The 22,246-nt window shown below is 44.7% G+C and overlaps 1 protein-coding gene across 1 annotated transcript in view; it reads right to left on the reverse strand.

Moving 5' to 3' along the window:
- Positions 1 to 22,246, reverse strand: part of LOC148027440 (uncharacterized) — a 176,374-nt gene that overhangs the window by 139,326 nt on the left and 14,802 nt on the right. The window contains exons 3-4 of the mRNA XM_087689130.1: positions 17,142 to 17,258; positions 16,999 to 17,047 (exon numbers count right to left, since the gene is read on the reverse strand). Coding sequence (XP_087545256.1) covers positions 16,999 to 17,047; positions 17,142 to 17,258 — 166 coding nt within the window. The remainder of the gene's footprint in view (positions 1 to 16,998; positions 17,048 to 17,141; positions 17,259 to 22,246) is intronic.

Raw genomic sequence — 22,246 nt, forward strand, 5'->3', positions numbered from 1 at the left:
AAAATAATAAACAAGAGGATATTTTAGGGTGTTTCCCACTGTACATTAAACATAAAGATATATACATTCCCTACTTAGTACTTATGACCATGTCACATCACAATTGAAACCTTTAAGCATTAAACATTTAACACATGCATAACATTGAATAGTGAAAACTCCACCTTGCTAAACTCCTGATGCACTCAATGATGGAAGGCTGTTATATAGCTGTTGTGGAGGGATTGGAGTCTGTTTGCATGACTCATAAAGGAGATTGCATGGTGTACCTTTGAAATGTTTTCAAAATACATAAGTAATATAGGGGCAATGGCTAATTAAGTGACAAATAAGAAAAGATAAAGAGAGTTTTAAACCCCAAGTCAAGCACAAAACTAGCAAACCAATTCCTCACACTAACTAGGATAAGTGCCTAAGAATGAGAACAAGTGTGTATATGTGCCAATCATGTGGTGAATATGTGGAAAGGCGAAAAAGGGGATGGTGGGCTTAGCAAAACAAGCAAGCAAGCAAGGGTAGGGAAACTGCCTTTAGGAGAACTACCATGTATTATGCTACGAATATGGTGGATCCTAGAGTCAACCACTCCAAAAGACCGAAAAGGGATAAATGTGCACAGATGCATATTTACATGAACAGAATGCCAATGCATGGGGTAATGCAAAGGGAGATGCAAGATGTCATGCTCATGCAATATGCTATGCAAGGATGCCACTGGGACAGTGCCCTCGCAAGGGAATTGTTCACTTGTCGAAGTGCCCTTTACAATCAGGTCATGCTGGTGGTGCGGATGAAGTTACAAATGCCCATAATACAATATAAAAGAATAAGTAAATGTAATATCTAAAACTTGTAAGCATCATCATTGTCACAATCAAGAGTAGAAGTCGCCTCCTCTCAAACTGGAAGGGAAAGTGAGAGGGAAGTACCCTCTCCCCGTCAAGAGCGGGAAGTAGACCAAGCTCAGTAGGCACGATCTCGGATGATGTGGAAGAAGAAAACGGATCGGAATCCGGTGCAGAAAACTGCACGATATCCCTCTCGTCAAAAACGATGTCCCGCCTAACAATCACCTTATTTGTCTGAGGATCGAACAAACAATAGGCTTTCGCTTCAGAGGAATATCCCACAAAAATAAGGAGATTAGCTCGGGGAGTAACCTTACCTATCTTGTCATCACGCATGTGTGAGTACGCACGACACCCGAAGACTCTGAAATGGAAAATAACAGGGCGAGAGCCAAAAAAATGCCTCATACGGAGTCTTTTGAGGAAGAGCCACACTCGGGCACCGATTGAGGATATACACCGAAGTGTTAACAACCTCGACTCAAAGGCACTCAGAAAGCTCTGCTGCGAACAGCATAGAGCGTGCCATTTCCATGACTGTGCGGTTCCTACGCTCTACGACTCCATTCTGAGAGGGAGAGTTGGTAGAGGTGAGCTAACAAGAAATGTCATGCTTCTGTAGAAACTCAGAAAAATCGAGTCAAAAAATGACTCATACGGGGTCTTCTGAGGAAGAGCCGCACTCGAGCACCAATTGAGGATATACACCGAAGTGTTAACAGCCTCGACCCAAAGGCACTCAGAAAGCTCTGCTGCGAACAGCATAGAGTGTGCCTACGCTCTACGACTCCATTCTGAGAGGGAGAGTTAGTAGAGGTAAGCTAACGAGAAATGTCATGCTTCTGTAGAAACTTGGAAAAATCGTGGGAGATAAACTCACCACCGCTATCACTCCTCATGCACCCGACACGACCACCAGTCTGGTTATGAACCAATAGCAACCAAGCAGAAAAATATGTGAAAGCATCTAATTTATGCTTGAGGAAGTACACCCACATGTATCGAGAATGATCATCCACTATCAAAAAGAAGTACAGCGCGCCGTTCAAAGCGGCACTGAATGTCGGCCCGCAAAGATCAACGTGAATCAATCTAAGAGGCTCCTCAGCTCTATGTGTGGACTGCTGAGGAAATGGGGTACGGTGCTGCTTCTCGAGCTGACAGGCTTTATAGACATCTCGAGCTAGCTTCAAGCAGGGAAGGCCCTCAACCAGCTCACGGCCTGACAACTCATAAAGTGAGTCATAACCAAGATGCCCTAAGCGAAAATGCCAAAGACGCTCATTGTGCGTAGGCTCCCGAGATGTGGCTAAGCCTGGAAGCTATGGAACACGAAGCCCTTGGCAATCGGCTCGGTGAGAAAGTGAGTCATGTGGTATAGACCATTAGGCTGTGCCTCACCGCAAGCAATCACTAAACCAGTCTAAGAGTCAAGGACCTCGACTATGGTCGCTGTAAAGAAAATTGCTCGCCCCAACCGGCAAAGTTACTTAACACATAACAAGTTCAACCCAAGCTTAGGGACATGATATACATTGTCTAGTGGAGCCAGATCCGGACCCTTGTCAGTGGCAAAACTGACGCAACCTTGAGCCTGAATCTTGACCGAGGAGTTGTTTCCTACATGGACCCGCCCGGCTGCAAGGGCTCCGATACGGAAAATGTTCTCTATAGGAGTCATGTGATGTGTAGCTCCACTGTCCACAATCCAAACTGGAGCTGAAGTGCTCGGCTGTGACGAGTGGGCCTCTGCAGTTATCTCGTCAAGAGGCAACTCACAGATGTGAATGAGACTCGCATTGGATGTCTCTATGGAGACGATGTGGGCCTCTACAGACCAGTCAGACAAGCCCTCTAGAGTTGAGAACGTTGTCGACTGAGACGGCTGACCTTTAAACTGCCCCTTGACATCACCTTGCCTCCCCTGCTGGGGGTTACCCGACTGAGGAGCGAGGGTCTGAGACTTAGGTTTTGGTGCTGTGCCTCGTGCCTTTGATCGACACTCATCGTCAAAATGACCCGCCTTTTGACAATGTTAACAATACCTATTCTTTTTAGATACATTCTGCCACCCTGGTTTAAGTTGTGACTGGGAGTTTCCTTGAGAATCCCTAGGTTGATTTAGCTTTTGAGTTTGATTTTGATTTTGAGTGGAGGTTTGGTTTGGTTTGCCCTTTCCTTGTTGCCCTTTCTGAGAATGAGCAAGAAGAGCCCCCTCTGAAGAGAAATTCATATGAAACTGATCGAACAATCGTGCGTAACACAAAAACTGATACTCAAATTCATAGAATGTAGGCATGGTAGGCTTTCAAACTATTCCTTCCACAAAATTCAAGTATTTCTTGGGGAGTTTATTTAGGAACAATGTGACCTGATCGTCAGAGGACTTGGGAGTCCCCGTAGTGGAGAATTCAACGAGGAGACGCCCATACTCAATCAACCTGACTTTCAAGTCAGCCCGGTCAGTGATTTTGAAAAGCTGAAGCTGATGCTCATGATTAATACGACGGGTCCTATCCCGAGCCGCATAGCGGTCAGTCAAGTGTGCCTATTTCTCTGAGGCTAAGTCAAAATGCTAAAGCTGAGAATGAAACTCAGGCAATAAGCCCTGCATCAGCTCGACAATAGCGGAGGCATTCCCAGCCTTCCATGAACGGACGACCTCATATGGAACAAATGCGAGATCGGATTGGGGTTCCAACTCCTGCACAAGATCCCATAGGTTCTGTGAGTCAAGGACATATCTCATCAAATTCAACCCAATAGTAAAACTTGGCCCATTAAAATGAGTCTTACCATTAAATGCATTCTTGGCAGAAGATGAGCTAGAACCATGAGGTGTCGAATAGGTGGTGTAAGATGATGGTGGGAAAGATGGTGGAGGTGGGTGTGTCTGAAAAGAGTAAGAGAGAGGAGAAAGAGGTGGGTAGGCAGAAGTCGGCTGTGAGTATCCAATGAGTGCCAATTGATGTCGAGGCACTGGAACATGAATGTTTTCATAAGGTGTCGGTGTAGGTGGAGGCACTGGGACACGGTAGCCTTGTCCAAAGTGAGACTGGGACACCGCAGTATGACCAGAAGGTTCACTAGGCAATGCCATGGAGGCAAACTGTGGAGGCAACTGATCCACACTCGGGAGACACTGAGTGGGATACCCAGGCTGCAATGATCCCAAAAGTGTGTATGAGGTAGGTGAAACACCATCCGACTGAGGAAAAGATGAGGTCCTAAAGGATGTGCCTATGTTTCCATAACCCCTCGGTATGATGTGCGGTGCGACATGAGGTATCTAAAATGGAAATGTAAATGGTGTAAATGAAAGTGGTAAAGTAGCGGAAGAATGTGGTGGGATGAGTGGGTTTTGAAAGTGAGGTGTATGAGGTGCAAATTCTTTTTGTTCATTTTTATCATTCAAAGACTGAAAATGAAACTATAAAGATGATGATGCACCATGTAATGAAGTGAAAGGAACACCAAATTCATTCTGATTATGTGAAGTAGACAGAAAATAAGGAAGGGTAAAAGAAGAGTTACCTAGCTTTTTCTTATAATCCCCGCGACGTATGTTAACATACAAGAATTGGTCCTCAAGAGGACCTTTTCCATAGTCAACAGACTAGACTCTTTCTTCCACATAATCTCTACCAGTATATTGCAAAACAGAAGAGGGAAAAGAAGAAGGCACAAAAGACAAATCAAAAGAACCTTGCATCGAAGAGGACAGAAGAGTCTGAAAAAATGGAAAATACTCCGGATCTTGCTCTCCAAGAGGGGGGCCCATCCCTGATGGAGGTCTCTATGGCCCTGCAATATCATCAGACTTACGCGCAACATCTGAAGAATGAAAATCATGCATACCTTCTGTCAGAGATCATAGCCTGGTTCAGGCAGGCAGCAGCAGGCAGCAGCTGCACAGTCCAGCTGCACAGTCGGACTGTGCAGTCGGACTGCCACGTGGCAGTCCGACTGCCTGCAGCTGATTTTTATCAGGCTGCGCCTTATTTTGGCGCCCCATCCTAGGCAGATTTTCGCCTATTTATTGCTGACGTTTTCAGCAGTCTGGCATTCATTCTCTGTCGCAGATTACAGACCGGTGCCGTGCAGATCTCTGTCTCTGTTCGCAGATTTCTGACAGCAGACAGTGCAGACTGCAGCAGACTTCGAGGTGGACAGCAGGTCGCATCGTCGAGGTGGAGACACGCAGTCCAGCGCACTGCGCCCGTGTATATCTTTGTATTCAGCATTCTTTATACAGCAGATCTTCAGTGTACACTGTCTCTTTCTCTCCCTTCTCTCTCTGCGTTCTCTCTCTCTCAGTCCTACGCTTCCGCACCGCTGCACTCTGACATGGTATCAGAGCAGTGTTTGAGGGCTGACTGAGCGCAGAATCAACCTGAAGAGGAGTTTCCATCGCGACACAAATTTGCGTTTTTTTGCGTTTAAGGGCAGACAGGAGGGCTGCGCCTTGGAACAAGGCTGAAACGAGTGTGGGCGCACAGGAAAGGAGTACAGGTGGTGGATTTGCTGCTGTTTACTGCTGTTTGTCGCGGAGAAAGTTTGAGTTTTCAACCTAAAAGTGCAGGTTTTGCTTTTTCATCGCCTCCGGCGGGTGAAGGAGCTTCGGGACGCTGAAGAGCCTTAGCAGGCTGAGTCTACTCAGTCAGAGGGGGCTGCTTTTGCGTTTGAGAAGGCATTGCAGGTAAAGATGTCTACAGAGATGGACTTGGAGTTCCAGGCGATTATGGACCGGAAAGTGCCTGTCCTACCGGCTCTTCCTACAGATCAGAAGCTCGACGGCGACAACTACCGCATTTGGCGTGTTATGATGTTGGCCATTCTGGAGTCCTATGATTTGGCGGAGTTGGTACAGGAAGATATTGACCGGCCCTCGGTAAGAGATGAGTCCAAACTCTCTTCCGATGCTCGTACGGAGTTGGCCAGGGCCCAGTCTCATTGGGACAAACTGAATGCCAGGATTCGATCCTTTCTCTTTCTATCATGCACTACAGCCGTGATCGCTCACATCGAGCACTTGACGGTGGCTCGTGAGATATGGCTGGAGCTTGATCAAATGTACAATCGGATGACCCTGATGAAGAGGGTTTCTTTGGAGGTTCAGATGCGGACCTTGTCCGTCAATAAGTCTTCTTCGCTAAGGGAACACATTAACAAGCTAAGGCAGCTACAGATGCAGGTTCAGAATGCAGGGAAGCCGATCTCCTCCGAAGACATGGCGATTACACTCTTGTCCCAGTTGCCGCCACGATTCGGTACATTTTACTCTGCCCTTATTGCTTCAGGGCGCGAGTCTACTCTTCGATGGGAGGAGTTGGTTCCTATGGTCTTGGACCAAGAGGAACAGTTAAAGGGACAGAATGCTTCCAAGACGGAGGCGTTGACAGGTCAAGCCTCTCAGAAGAAGGGGAAGGACCAAAAGAAGAAGAAGGGGGATAACAAGTCCAAGAAGGACAAGGAGAAGGACAAGGACAAAGACTCCACATGCCATATTTGTGGAAAGACTGGCCATTGGAAGAAGGATTGCCCTGACAAAGACACGAAGGACACCAAGAAGAAGGACACCAAGGATTCTGGAGCGGTGGCTGCACCCTCATCAGCTGCATTTCTACATTTAGTTGTCATTGAGGACGCTTCTCCGAATGCTTCTGATGCTGCGATGGCGGCTTCCCAATCTCGAGAGTGGATTATTGATAGTGGTGCCTCACGGCACATGACTCCTTCATCAGATGGTGTTGCCCAGCTGCGACCTTCGCGTGGGCAGGTTCTCATTGGAGACAGCTCTTCAGTTTCTATTGCAGGTCGGGGTAAGATGCAGCTTATTCCGGATGGACGAGGTGGCACCCATACTTCAGAGGTTTTGCATGTACCAGGATTGGGGTACCATCTCCTTTCAGTCCATAAGATTTGTTCCCTTGGTCTTCTGGTGGAGTTTGACAGTTCTACAGTGCGAGTCCTTGATCGTGAGTCGAGGAAGGTTCTATCATGTGGATATGAGGAGAACGGCATTTACAAACTGAAGTCTTCCACTGCCCTCTCTACTCTTCTTCTTACCTCACAGTCACAGTCTGAATTATGGCATGCTAGGTTTGGTCACCTGAACTATGACTATCTTCGGAAGGCGTCACGGGGACAGCTTGTTCGAGGGTTGCCGGATATAGTGGTGAGCCAGCAGCCATGTGTCTCCTGCATAAAGGGGAAGCAGCATAGGGATGCCATTCCCCACACCGCTTCGCGGCGGTCTACTTCACCGATGGAGTTAGTATCTACGGATCTATGTGGCCCTATGAGGAATGAGTCCCTGCGTGGGAGCTCGTACTTCATGCTGATCGTGGATGACTATAGCAGGATGACATGGGCCTACTTTTTGGCACTAAAATCAGAAGCTTTCTCGCACTTCAAGGATTGGCTTCTCTTTGAGGAGAACCGATCAGGCCGGAAGTTGAAGACCTTGCGATCCGACAAGGGAGGTGAATTTGTCTCTAATGAATTTGCTCGGTTTTGTGCAGATAGAGGAGTTCACCAGGAGTTTGCCAATACGAATACTCCACAAGAAAATGGTATTCTCGAACGGAAGAACCGCAGTGTGATCGAGATGGCGCGCACCATGATGGAGCACCGACAGACCCCCCAGGTTCTGTGGGCTGAGGCTGTGGCTACTGCAGTCCACATCCTTAATCGATCTCCTACTTCGGCCGTGGAAGGGATGACTCCATTTGAGGCGTATTTTGGGTCGAAGCCAGATGTTTCTTACTTTCGGGTCTTTGGGTGTGATGCCTATGTTCACATTCCCAAAGGTCACCATGACAAATTCGAAGCGGCTTCCCGCAAACAGGTATTTGTTGGCTACAGCTCCCAGTCCCAAGGCTACCGACTCTATGATCCCGTCAAGCGGGATGTATATACTAGCCGTGATGTGCGGTTTGTGGAGGTTCCGGCTTCTTCAACGGGGGAGGAGCATCCCGTTCTTGGAGATCCAGGGGAGAGTTTGGCTCCTTCTACAGTTCCACTGGAGCCTGTGCCGTTTGATTATGATTCTGTTTCTGACACAGAGTCTACTGTTCCACCGGATCCTTCTGAGGAGTTACCACCGGTGGACATTCCAGAGTCTTCTACTGATGGAGAACGACGAGGGGAGGTTCGGCCTCCTCCTCGCTGGGCCCGTGACACACTCCGTGATTCAGGGATCGAGGGGGTTCCTGAGGAGTGGGGACCGCAGGATGGTCCGCGGCGGTCACGGAGGCACCAGGCGCATTCTTCGGAGCTTGTTTGCTCCAATTATTGTTTGATGTCCCGAGTTATGCAGGATCGAGAGCCCACCTCCGTGAAGGAGGCTTTACAGTCCGCCCCATGGAAGAAAGCTATGGAAGCTGAGTTGGAGGCTATTGAGAGGAATGGCACTTGGTCACTTGTGCCACGCCCCCCGAAGAAGAAGGTGATTGGAGTCAAGTGGGTCTTCAAGACCAAATATCTCAGTGATGGTACTTTGGATAAGCACAAGGCTCGCCTTGTTGCTAAGGGTTTTGCCCAGCGCCCAGGGATTGACTGTCATGACACCTTTGCCCCTACAGCTCGTATGGCAACCATTAGAGCTGTTCTTGCTTTGGCTGGCCATAGGAGATGGCCTGTTTATCAGCTGGATGTGAAGTCGGCCTTCCTGAATGGTGATTTGAAGGAGGAGATCTACGTTGAGCAGCCTCCTGGCTTTGGTTCTTCCGATGGGAAAGTCTACAGGTTGAAGAAGGCCCTGTATGGTCTCAAGCAGGCCCCGCGAGCTTGGAACGAGAAGATTGATTCGTTCCTCCAGACTCAGTTGGGATATCGGCGGTCCAAGGCCGATCCGCAGCTGTATGTTCACACTTCCGAGGATGGTTGTGTGCTGTTTGTATTATATGTTGATGATTTGATTGTCACAGGTGATGATGCACAGCAGGTCCAGGAGACAAAGTCAGCTTTACATCGGACGTTCGAGATGACGGATTTGGGGCTACTCCATTTCTTTTTAGGACATGAGATTTTTCAGTCTCAGAGGGGGATCTTTCTCTCCCAACAGAGATATGTACAGGAGCTCTTGGTGTCTTTTGAGATGGATGATAGTCGGGCCCTCTCTACTCCTATGGATCCGAACTGGAAGGCCACTTCCCACTCAGCTTCTCCTTTGGCGGATGCTTCCCGCTATCGACAGTTGATAGGGTCTTTGATTTGGCTTCTCAACACCAGGGTTGATCTATGTTTTGCTGTTGGGCTCTTGGCAGGGTTCATGAGTGAACCTAAGACGGTGCATTGGCAGGCTGCTCAGAGGATACTTCGGTATCTGAGGGGGACGTCTGATTTGGGGATTCATTACCCCGCAGGGACAGATGGGTCAGATCTTGTACTTGCAGGTTGGAGCGACTCGGATTGGGCCGGTGACGTGGACCACAGGCGGTCTACAACAGGTTACTGCTTTACTTTGGGTGCAGGTGTTATTTCTTGGAGTAGCAAGAAGCAGCCCACGGTAGCCCTTTCGTCTACTGAGGCGGAGTATCGGGCCGCGTCTTCCACCACATGCGAGGTTGTGTGGCTTCGGAGACTGTTGGAGGAGCTTGGGTGCCCCCAGACTCGTCCTACATTGCTGCGATGTGACAATGAGAGTTGCATTGCCTTGGCGAGGAATCCTGTTTTTCATGCCCGGACGAAGCACATTGAGATCCAGTACCACTTCATCCGAGAAAAGCTTTTGGATGAGACCATCACTGTGGAGTATTGCAAGACGGAGGATAATCTTGCGGATTTGTTTACGAAGGCGCTTCCTCAGGCTCTACTTCGGCAACATTCCAGATCCCTCAGGCTTCTGCCCTGTCCAGGCTCTGAGAGGGGGTGTCAGAGATCATAGCCTGGTTCAGGCAGGCAGCAGCTGCACAGTCCAGCTGCACAGTCGGACTGTGCAGTCGGACTGCCACGTGGCAGTCCGACTGCCTGCAGCTGATTTTTATCAGGCTGCGCCTTATTTTGGCGCCCCATCCTAGGCAGATTTTCGCCTATTTATTGCTGACGTTTTCAGCAGTCTGGCATTCATTCTCTGTCGCAGATTACAGACCGGTGCCGTGCAGATCTCTGTCTCTGTTCGCAGATTTCTGACAGCAGACAGTGCAGACTGCAGCAGACTTCGAGGTGGACAGCAGGTCGCATCGTCGAGGTGGAGACACGCAGTCCAGCGCACTGCGCCCGTGTATATCTTTGTATTCAGCATTCTTTATACAGCAGATCTTCAGTGTACACTGTCTCTTTCTCTCCCTTCTCTCTCTGCGTTCTCTCTCTCTCAGTCCTACGCTTCCGCACCGCTGCACTCTGACACCTTCATTCAGAAGCTTTTCTTGAACGGCAATCCTTCAGTCGAGCTCCTCAATCTTCTTTCGTCAATAGGCTATGATTAGTTTATATTCTTCAGAGGTCAGCTTACCTATCTTTTCTTCCATGTACTCACATGTGTCTTCCACCATGTCGAAACTTTGTGGAGCAAGCTGATCGGCCCACTCTCGCCCAATTCTCGACATAGGCTGTTCTGGAGACTGAATCGGTGTTGATGTGTTCGAAGTCATTTGAACCTACTGTTGTTCTTGCTTCTTGCGAAGAGCTCTCAAATCAAAGGCCTAGGTTTCTCAGAGAGTACCAGGCTCTGATACCATGTAAAGAAAATACCCTAACACAGAAGCATAAACAGAAACCGTACGACAAAGCACAGACTAATAAAAGAACACAGTTAGGGTTAGGGTTAGGGTAACTCAGAGACAATGAACACAGTGAATAAATCAAATAATATAACTACTAATAATACGATGCTCATGCAGCAAACACACTATGCAGTGAATGAATACTGAACCTCGAACTCCTGTATCTCAAGAATCAGGGCAGTTGTAATGAGCTGGAGAGTGTGTCGTACTCCGAATGGATCCCGGATCGCAGCAAGGCAGCCTTCGCAAATCAAACACCAGCAAACGCAACAATGAGAAGCTGGATCTGATGCGGACAGCAATGAGGAGAGAGAAAAACTAAAACGCAGGCAGCAAGTGAGAGAAAGACTAAAAACGCAGGCAGAACAACCTACACGAGAGAGAAAGACTAAAAATGCAAGCAGGACAACCTACAGGAGAGAAAAACTACAGCGACTGCAACAGGAGAGAGAAAACTGTCAGGGCGGCAACTGGAGCCTTCAAACGCAGCAGTTTGTTGATGTGGCAAGCTATACGACAACAGTACAGATGATCAACAATCAATCGCCAGGCGAAAACAGCGGCAATCAGCGTGTGGAGGGCTGGAAACAGGCGCCAGACTGAGGGAAGAGTGATGAATAGCAAGGGCTGAGATGTCCTCCGTAAACGGGGTGTGGGCAGCAAACTGATAACACCTAAAACCTGCAAAAACGAGATTCGGAGCAAAGTAGAGGGCTGGCTGTCAATTTATAGAAAATTAGGATTTTAGATCCTCTCCCACTTAACTCTCTCAATCTGCTCTCTGTTTTAGGGTTTTGGCTAAAATAAGCCTAAAATAAGCATGTTTCGAGGCTATTTAAGTGGCTAAGAGCAATTCTTAGCACAACAACATGCACGATATGCAAATTACCAAGGCTGATGTGATTGATGCACTTTTGTCAGTTGATGATGGTGTCACTCAAACTTTGATTGTAGACTCTGGTGCCTCTTTCCATGTAACTCCTTACTTGGAGTGTTTTGCTATGTTCAATGCAAGCAGTTATGGAAAGGTGTATCTTGGAAATAACCATGCTTGCAGCATTGATGGGATTGGCACTGTATACTTGTCTTTAGACAATGGTCAAGAGCTTGTGTTGAAAGATGTCAAATATGTGCCTAGCATTAAAAAGAGTTTACTATCTGTTGGTCAACTTGACTTGCATGGCTACACCACACTGTTTGGTGGTGGTTTGTGGAAAGTGAAAAAGAAGTTCCATGCTTATTGCAAAAGGAACTAAGAAGGGCACTCTATATTGTTTGCACTATAAAGCCTTGAATGGCAAGTTTCTTGCAGTTGCTGAAATTTACAGCCACTTGGAGTTATGGCATAAGAGATTAGGCCATATGAGTCAAAAAGGACTTGATGTTCTTACCTCTCTGAAGAGGGTTGATGGAAAAGACTCTAAACTTGACTTTTGTAATGAGTGTCAATTTGGAAAGCAAATGAAAATTTCATTTTACTCTGGTGTCTCTCATAAGTCCAACGTCTTGGACTTAGTGCATTCTGATGTATGCAGTATACCTGTGAAATCATTGGGTGGTGCTGCATATTTTGTCTCCTTTATTGATAACTGTTCCAAGAAGATTTGGGTATACTTGTTAAAGAAGAAAAGTGAAGTGTTTGTTGTTTTTAAAGCTTTTCATGCATTTGTGACCACTTAGACAGGTAGAAAACTGAAATGCTTGAGAACTAATAATGGGGGTGAGTTCACATCGATTGAATTCTTACTGTCCACTGCTAATCTCCCTAATGAATTTTGGAAAGAGGCACTCAAAACCGCGGTTCACATTTGCAACCGCTCTCCAAATAGGTCCTTAAATAATGGCATCCCTGAGGAGATTTGGTCTAGCAAATCAGCCGCATTTGACCATTTACGCATATTTGGCTGTGATGCTTTTGTGCATATTAGGGATGAGCTAAGGAACAAACTTGACCCAAAATCTACCAAATGCATTTTCATAGGCTATGATGATGAGGGTGAATTTGGCTACAGAGTGTGGTTACCTCAGTCCAAGAAAATTATTCGCAGACGTAATGTTGTGTTTAATGAGGCAAAATTGCTGAAAGGTACTTTAGCCTCTAATGAAGATATGAAAAAAGTGAAATTTCAGAGTTTGCAGCTACCTATTACTTCAAAAAATGAGCCTCATGGTGCTATACCAGAGGCTGAAACTGATGATCAGCCGGTTATTTTTGAGCTAGATGATGATGGACAGCAAATAGAAGCACAAGGAGGTCATGGACAGCAAGATAGGCTTGCTGATTATGAAAATGCAGGTGCTGGAAATGAAAATGAAGGTGTTGTACAGCATGAATAGCATGCTGAAAATGGCTTATAGCAACCAATAAATGTTGAAAATAATATACCTCCAAATGTAGACCCAATTCCTGAAAATGTTGATCATTAGGTACACAGGTCTACACGCATAAGAAGGCAACCACATAGGTTTGACCCCTCCTTGCATTATGTGATACTTACAGATGAGGGTGAGCCTTTCACATACAAAGAGGCCAAGTCATGTGAGTTCAGCAGTAAGTGGGAGCTTGCTATGCAGGAAGAGATTAAATCTCTATATGCAAATGATACTTGGGATCTTGTGTCATTGCCCAAGGAAAGGAAGCCACTTCCAAACAAATGGGTGTACAAAGTAAAGACAATTGATGGGAAACCCAAGTACAAGGCAAGATTAGTTGCCAAAGGGTATGCACAAAAGAAAGGGATTGACTTCCAAGAGGTCTTTTCACATGTTGTGAAGATGACCACTCTACATGTGCTATTTGCTCTCACTGCCGTTTTAAATTTAGAGCTGTATCAAATGGATATAAAAACAATTTTCTTGCATGGTGACATTGATGAGGAAATCTACATGAAACAGCCCAAGGGCTTTGTAGTTTCTGGAAAAGAGCAAATGGTGTATAAGCTAAAACGCAGCCTGCATGGGCTAAAGCAAGCACCACGGCAGTGGTACAAAATGTTTGACACTTTTATGCTATCTCATGAGTTTACACATAGCCATGCAAATCATTGCTTGTACATAAAAAAGGTTACATATGGCAGCCCCATCATACTTGTTTTATATGTGGATGATATGTTGCTAGCTGGGAAAAGAAAGACTAGCTTGGATGCTCTCAAAAATCAACTGAAATCAGCTTTCTCCATGAAAGATTTGGGGAATGCAGAGCATATTTTGGGCATGAGGATTCTTAGAGATAGAATGCAAAAATTGCCGTTTTTATCTCAAGAAAAGTACACTGGAAAGGTACTGGATAGATTTAACATGGCTGAAGCTAAGCCTTTTGGGGTATTCTTACCTCCTTATCTCAAGCTTATCAAAGCCAACAGCCCGAAAGATGAAGTGGAAGCAAATGCTATGAAGAGAGTTCCTTATGCATCAGCTTGTGGCTCTCTTATGTATGCTATGGTTGCTACTCGTCCAGAAATTGCTAGTAGGTTTATGTCAAATCCTGGCAAAGCACATTGGGAGGCTGTCAAGTGTATTCTTTGATATCTTAAGGATACACAAAGAAAAAGTATTTGCTATGGGCAAGGTGTACTTAGTTTGCAGGGTTACTATGATGCAGACATGGCAGATGACTTGGATACTCGTAGGTTCACCAGTGGGTATATCTTCACAATTTGTTGGTGAAGCTGTTTCTTTGTGTTCCAGGTTGCAAAACATCGTTGCACTGAGTACCACTGAAGCTGAATACATATCAGCTACTGAAGCTTCTAAGGAAGCTATATGGTTGAGCAAACTTGCAAAAGATCTTGGCATGTCTATGGGTACTGCAGTTTTGGGATGTGATAGCTAGAGTGTTGTGTATCTGGCTAAGAATGCCATGTATCATTCACACACAAAGCATATAGATGTGCGATATCATTTCATGCGACAGATTCTGGAAGATAGTTAACTCACATTGACCAAGATTAGAACACAAGACAACCCTGCAGATGTCCTCACTAAAAGTCTAAGCAAAGCTTAGCACGAACATTGCATACGACTAGTGGGAGTTGGTTAGCTAGAGGTTCACATCGGACCTTTAAGTGGAAGGTTGTTGGGATAAAGGCCCGGTTTAAACCCCCCCCCCCCCCCCCCGTATATAATACACGCACATTGTACATGTGAATGCACCCTTTACGTATCCTAAGTATAAATACATTTTTATTCTTTGTGTACCAACACATTGTTGGTACACTCTTATCGATTCATACTTTCACTCTGCTCACTCTCTCTCCAGTCATCACACTCTCTCTCACTCACTCCTGCTCGACTTCCATCTCTCTCAGCTGTACTACTCTTCATCCAACATATGATATGACAGCATGTAAGTCTCTTTTAGTGCCATTGGAGCAAAATGTGAAGTTGAGTACTGATGTTGGGAATGAGATAAAAGACCCTACTATGTTCAAAAGAATAGTAGGGAGTTTAATTTACATGACTATTATAAGACCAGACTTGAATTATGCTATTGGCCTTGTCAATCAGTTCATACAAATGTTTAGAAAGGCCCATTTGGATGTAGTTAGATGCATATTGAGATATGTAAAGTCCACTTTGCATTATGAACTTCTTTATGAGACAAATAAGAACATACATGTATTTGGATATACAGATGCAAATTGAATTGGTAGTATATTTGACAGAAGATCTACTAGCGAATTCATGTTTTCCCTTGGTAACGCAACACTTACATGGAGCAGCAAAAAGCAACCTACAGTTGCTTTATTAAGTATAGAGACTGAGTACAAAAGTGCTACTATGGCAATATATGAGATGGTATGGCTACAAAAGTTATTGGGTGATTTGGATGTGTAAGAAGATGGGCCAGTTATCATTCACTATGATGACATAAGTAACATATAGTTAGCTAGAAACCGAGTATTCCATACTAGGACAAAACACATTGAGGTGCATTACTATTTTGTGAGAGAGAATGTGCTTGCAGGCAAGATTGACTTGATATATGTCAGTATACACAATTAGATAGCTGACATTTTCACAAAGGCATTGAATGTATAGAAGCTTCGAAAATTTTGAAGCTTATTGAGATAGCAAGCTCAACACGTGGACATTGATGATGAACCACCTCGTTAGATGAGTCTACACGTCTACACTTAGCACATCAATGGTCATTATGATCCTCACATGGCCACTGACTTATCACTTATTATATTTAGTTTGTTGCACCTACCTATGGCTGGCATAGTTATAGCACCCCAATCGATTAATATAGTTAGTTATGCACTATTTGACGTAGTAGGCCGCTTTTCTTTATGTTGTATCTTATCTATATTTTGTGTTCATTGTATTGTATGTGAAAGAAGAAGAAAAAACTAGCAAGAAAACGTTTTAGTCTCCATCTCTCTTCTTCTGTTCTTGAGTGAGCTTCCTCTTGTGTGTATAGTGTGTGTTTGACACAGTAGCTCAAGCAAGTTCCCCCACCACACGATTCGTGACAAATGAGTATCTCTAAAAGTGAATACATACTCTTTGACTTTTAGGACACTTTATATGTAGCCTCTCTTTATTTGATATATACATAGGATATGACTTATTTCTCAACATAAAGATAGTCTGTTTACATGGTTTAAGCTCTAGTAAGAAGAGCCCTAGACATCTCCAATCCTCATACTCCGAGATCTGTTGTAGTGGTTAAAAATCTCAAACCTAGCTAGAAGATGTGGAACCATCACGCTAATCCCCCATATCTCCATCTACAACTAGTGTAGCAAGGTACAAATCCAATTAATGGCACATTTGAGGTTGTGAGAGGTGTGTGTTCTGTGTGTGGCATCAAGAAGCTATCCTCGGAAAGATGCAAAAAGTATGTATGACATTGGGTCATCTTTGTGCCAAGTTGCTATGCAGGGTTCACCCAAGTCCTCTTAGCATCTTATCTTAGTATGTTCATCCTAATCACTCGGTTCAGCAATGAACAGCTGAGTTGTAGGTAAGGGAATTGAGGTTGTACTCAAAAGGCTGCTGCTAATTGTCTGAAGAATGTGAGTACTAGATGAGGATATATTTACTATGGGAGCTTCCATATTCTTTGAAGGAATGCCACTGCCTGGAAGAGGCCTCTGAAACCATATGAGCAGCACCTAGACCTTCTCTAATAATCTCATGGGGCATGGATAGTTTGTTCCAGATCCTGCATGCAATTATCATGACCAATGGCTCTCCTTTGACTGCCATCCGCTGTTGGAATCACTAGTGAAAACTAAAATACATTACCACATGACAAGGCCACCAAAGTGGATGCATTATAAGGGTGAGGTGAGTACATGGTGACATTCATTACTACCAAAGTTCAAATTTGAAAATAACATAACATCGAGAGCATAAAACAGAGAGATCCTTTGAAGAACTTTAGCTATTATAGTAGAGAAGTGAAATAATACCTATCCTTTCAGTAATAACAGGAACTACCATATTCAACGTTTGATCCACCTAAACACAAACACAATTTTCAAATAAAACCACCAGCAAAGAGCAAACACAAAAAAGGTAGTTTACAGTTACCACCTACGCACAATAGTTTTACCTTCTTTAACCGTTGGGCTATAGAGCCAAGCAAAGTCAAAGAAATATCTCGACACCTTTCTACAATGTCAGAAAGTGTTAATAGTATTCTAGGTAGAATCACATCATCCCATGCTTCCTGCAAATCAAGACACTTTCAATAACTCAAAAAGCATAAATAATATATCTCATGATGAAAGTAAAAGAAAATATCAATTAGCCATCAATGCTCGCGCACCTTATAGAAAATGAAAGCATAAATCGTTTTGAGGAAGATCACTAAATTTTTTGCTTGTTGACCAAACTTAGACCTTACAACCCACATACCACTCCACATTGTTTTCACAAAGATGATGTAAGTAATAATCCTTGATTTCATTGTGATTTCTGTCACGAGGACGTGAAAATTTTATGCTTTGCTTATGTTTAGTTGACATTTGATTAAAGGATTAATCAAATGTGCAATTAAAAAATGCACATGTGAGGTGCAAGCTACTTTTTTTACAATTGAAGGCCCAAGGACCCTGTGAAAAAGATGGGTGTCAAAGGCAAAAGTTGTAACAAGTTACACTTGTTAGATTCTACATGAATTTTGGTGTCAGTTTGCCCCTAGGACCATTAATTGGCCATTAAGCGTCGGTAGTGACACTAGGGACTAGGCATTAATTAACGGATTAATGCTTGTCCAAGGGTCAATTAATGCATGGGACCACTTTGGGTTGCAAATGGCCTAGCCAATTAATTTTTGGATGGGCAAGGTCAATTTTCTGGGCATGGATTAAGGGCTGAATTAATTTTCAGAATTAATTAATTCTGAACATTAATTAAATGGCTGGAAATTGCTGAAAATGGATTAAGAAAGCTGCCACTTGGCAAAACTTTCCCATGCAAGTGGGGGAAAGGCTAAATAGGGCTGAAGGGAGAGGGAAATCTCGTTTTTTCATTTTGAAGTTGTTGGGAAGAGGTGTTGGACTGTTATTACCAGCTTTTGGGGCCATTTCCCTCCCATTGGAGACCATTTTGGTGATGGAGATTGCATATTCTTGACCTTGGGAAGCTGACAATTGTTGCTGATGCACTTTCTCCTGAAGATCACACTCTCTGATGCTCCTATTGTTGTTGGTGCATCCGTTTGGGGCTGGTACAGCAGGGCAGCAGCTGGTTTTGATCAGTTCTTCGCGACAAATCTCCGAATTTTCTCTCTCTACAGCATTCTCTCATCTCCTTCAGCCTATGCTCAACCATTCTCAGCCATTTGGAGGAGATTTCAGCCATTTTTGGTGGGCTGATCTGTAATTTCTGCAGTAAACCCTCATTTACAGCAGAAATTAGGGTTTAGCAGCCACCTTGGGATCCATGCCAGATATTGAAGGCTCAAGGGACTGAAATCAGCAGCTGATACTTGAAGATTATCAAGGGATTTCAGGAGCCGGCCCATCCCAAATTGATTTGGGGCAGCATTTGGCCAACCAAGGGTCAAATTGGAGAAGAAATCCTGGATGAATCAAAGGGCAAATGACCCAAAAGGCTTGCTGGTCATTTATGACAGCAAGAGCAATTGGTTAGCAGGAGAAGATTGAAGAATCTCGAGTTGTACTCCTTCCAATTGAATGAAAGCTAAAGAAATACCGCAAGGGGCGCCAATTTTGGAGCCAACAGGGTGTCTACTGTCCAAGAATGTTATGGTAAAGTGTGTATTTCATTTTATGTGCATTTATTTATTACTGTAATTAAGTGCTTAATCAGGTTAAACCACCCTATCCAAGAAGGAAGGCTGGTTTCAATTTTCCCATTTTTTCCAAATGTTTCATCCAATAGAAATGTTCCAAGCCATCAAGAGAAGAAACAGGCCAATGGGATAGACAATTGCTTGCAAGTTGTGTAGCCCTGCAATTTGAGGCCTGACTGCTTGCATGAAAAAAGATACCTAAAATCATACATCCTAGGTCAGTTCAATTTATTTTGGGTGTTAGTTTGTTGGTCACAGACCAATTTTGAGGTCAGCCAGCAGGCTGCAGTTCTGCCACTTTTTAGGTCAGCAAGATGTGTGGCCAACTGATCTCGTGGTATGTATTATTCTCAGCAAATTTATAGGCAGCCCTTGGAATGGCATTATATCATCTTGTTCAAGAGGTTCCTTATCACCATAGCCTCATACAAAGAGCTCATGTTGCAAGAAGAGGAAACAAGCAGGGATATCACAGTCCTTCACCAAGATCTCTATCTTCAACAAAGCCAAGCAGTTTAACTTTGGGAGAGGTTGTCCATATAAAGCTATGCTCACTGAAAAGGTTGGATTGCCTCCAAGCCTTGATGTTCCCCAATTTAGCAAATGAGGTTTTTGGCACCGTCAGCACTAGTTGAATGACAAGTGAGATTGAGAAAGGTGGCAAAAAAAAATAAGACACAAATTTTGAGCATTGAATGAGAATGAACACTAAGAAGCAAGAACACAAGAACTCGATGAATGCAAAAACAGGACATGGAATCCATATACCAAAGCATGAGAATAGTAAGTCGACCACTAGAGTGCCTCCAATCTCCCCCCTCTCTATAGGATGCACATGTGCAATGATAAGATCATGATGATCAGTGGAGAGGAGTATAATATATGGGCAAAGAGTGGAGCCAACATAGGTCAGTCAGCTGTAGGGTGGCCAAAAATAGAGACAGGTCAACCATAAAATCGTCCACATGACTAAATTGTCTACCCTTGCTTCCATAAATGGTGCTTATGGAAATTCCCAACAACATCCCATAAAACCTGGAAAGACCAAAACCATGGTTTTCAATGCTTTAGCAGCATGGGTGACTAGATCTATGTACCAGTTTACATTTGGGGGAGACATACTGGAGCATGTGAGGGAATATGTCTATTTGGGAGTCACCTTCTCTGGCCCACGTTTTTCATTGAGAGGGCATCAGAGGCACGTCTAGCACGTGGATACGCAGCACTAGGGGCACTCGAGAGTCAATGTGCTCACATGTAGTTCCAGGAGCCCCGCAACAAACTCTGGCTGTTTGACACCCTAGTCACACCTACATTACTATATGGAGTAGAGGTATGGGGTTGCAACTTGTACCAAAGGTGTCTTAGCCCACTCACTGATCAAATTGGAGTAGAGAGGGATTATTATGATGGTTGGGATAGCATGGAAAGGCCATTGATCATGATGATAGCACGCATGATTAGGAGTAAGCCCTCCACCCCACATCCCATTGTCAAAGCAAAGCTAGGGGCAACACCTATAGTTACAGAGGCACTCTTCAGGGCAATGACCTTTTGGCACAGACTATGGGAACTTCCACGCCATAGATACTCTAGATTGGCACTAACCTCATCTAGACAACTAGCAGCAGGAAGCGAGAAGAACTGTTGGTTTTCACAAATGGCTTTTTGGATGAGCCTACATGGTTTGGATATTGACGTCTTCCACCTTTGGATTATAGCCTTGACTACCCTACACTTTCTCTCAGCCGATCAGAGCTGAACCAGGTGATCAGAGCTAACATCTTGAGGATTGAGGCAGCAGGGACATGGATCCATCCACCACTTCCTCTAGGATTGAGGATGCAATTCTACAGGAGTCATTTCTTGTGTCTCTCTGATGATGGTTTCACTATTCGGCTAGCATATATGGACATCCATCTCTCCCATAGCGTACGGGTTGCTATCGGACAGATTCGCACCTCCTCACATAGGCTTCAGATAGAGACAGGCAGATAGACAAATACCCTAGCAGAGGATAGGACTTGCCAGCTTTGTGGTCGAGAGCCTGAGATGGAGAGGAGCACTACATATGCAGATGCACAGTATACTATGACATACGAGGATGATACCACTGCCTCTTCCGTGATGGATTTAGACCCCTTCCCTGTGTCATGGAGTACAAGGACCAGAGATGCCTTGATCTTTTCCTCCTGGAGCTAGAGAGGCACCGAACTACACTACTGCAAGATAGGAGGCCAGCTCATCTAGAGGGACACACACAGAGCAGTGACAGACTTCTTCTACAGAGCCGACCCTACTGACACTACCAGCCTAGCAAAGACAGAGCCACCTCGCCAGACACCTTACAGGCCACGCCATGGAGTCACATTGGATAGAGCCATTTCCCTTCATCGAGCACGACGACCCCATCTACCAGAACCACGTCCGAGGAGGCCACACCACAGTCGGATTAGAGCCATTATCACGAGACACCGAAGACTCACCACCAAGCATATCAGTGAAGCAGCTAGGGACCACATCGTAGCTGAGATCATGTGCAGATCTTGAGATCAGCTACAGCCCAAAGTCTCCACCACACTTTTGTACATGGTTCTATCAAATCTGGTTCTCCTTTCCTTTCCTTTTCTTTTCTATCAATGGAACAACACCACACATGGTTCAACCCTAGTATAGTCCCATCGTATAGTTATTTTCAGTATTGTTTCATAGGCCACCCACTTATTTGTAATGTTATCTTTACCTTACTAATGAGATGACATTAGACATGGATGTACTCTGGATTTTGTCTCATAGGCCACATTGGCCTTATGTAGACGTTAATATATCTTTCTTTCTTTCTTTCTTTCTTCTTATATGGGGTAGCTATTTGGGGTCCGAGTCTCTTCCACACGAGGAGACAACCTTTGGGAGACCAGGATGAACCAGAGAAGGAATACTTTGACGGGTGGAAGCATATGGAAAGACCACTAGTCATGATGATCTCGCATATGATACGAACAAAGAGATCAACCCCACATGAGATTATCATAGCTAAGTTGGGAGAATCACCCATGGTGGTTGAGGCCTTGGTCCAAGCAATGGCTTTCATACATAGACTATGGGAGCTCCCCCAAGATATCTAGATACCCACGGCTATCTCTGGTCTCTTTTAGATGGCTAGCACAGGATGCTGACAGACATTGTTGGTATGTTTAGATGAGTACATGGATGAGTTTACATGGGTTACATTTGACAAACTACCCCACTTTAACTGTAGCCTAGATTGCCCTACACTTGTTGACCTAAGCTGTCACCAGGTGGTGATACTTTTTGGAGTTGCTTTTCTTATTTACTTATATTTTATTTTTCCTTTTTTTAGTTATTGTTGCTTTTTACCCCCAGAGTCTCTTGGATTA

The sequence above is a fragment of the Lygodium microphyllum genome, chromosome 12 (genome assembly GCF_053477565.2).
Source record: "Lygodium microphyllum isolate KBCC chromosome 12, Lygodium_microphyllum_v1.1.10, whole genome shotgun sequence".
Taxonomy (NCBI): Eukaryota; Viridiplantae; Streptophyta; class Polypodiopsida; order Schizaeales; family Lygodiaceae; genus Lygodium; species Lygodium microphyllum.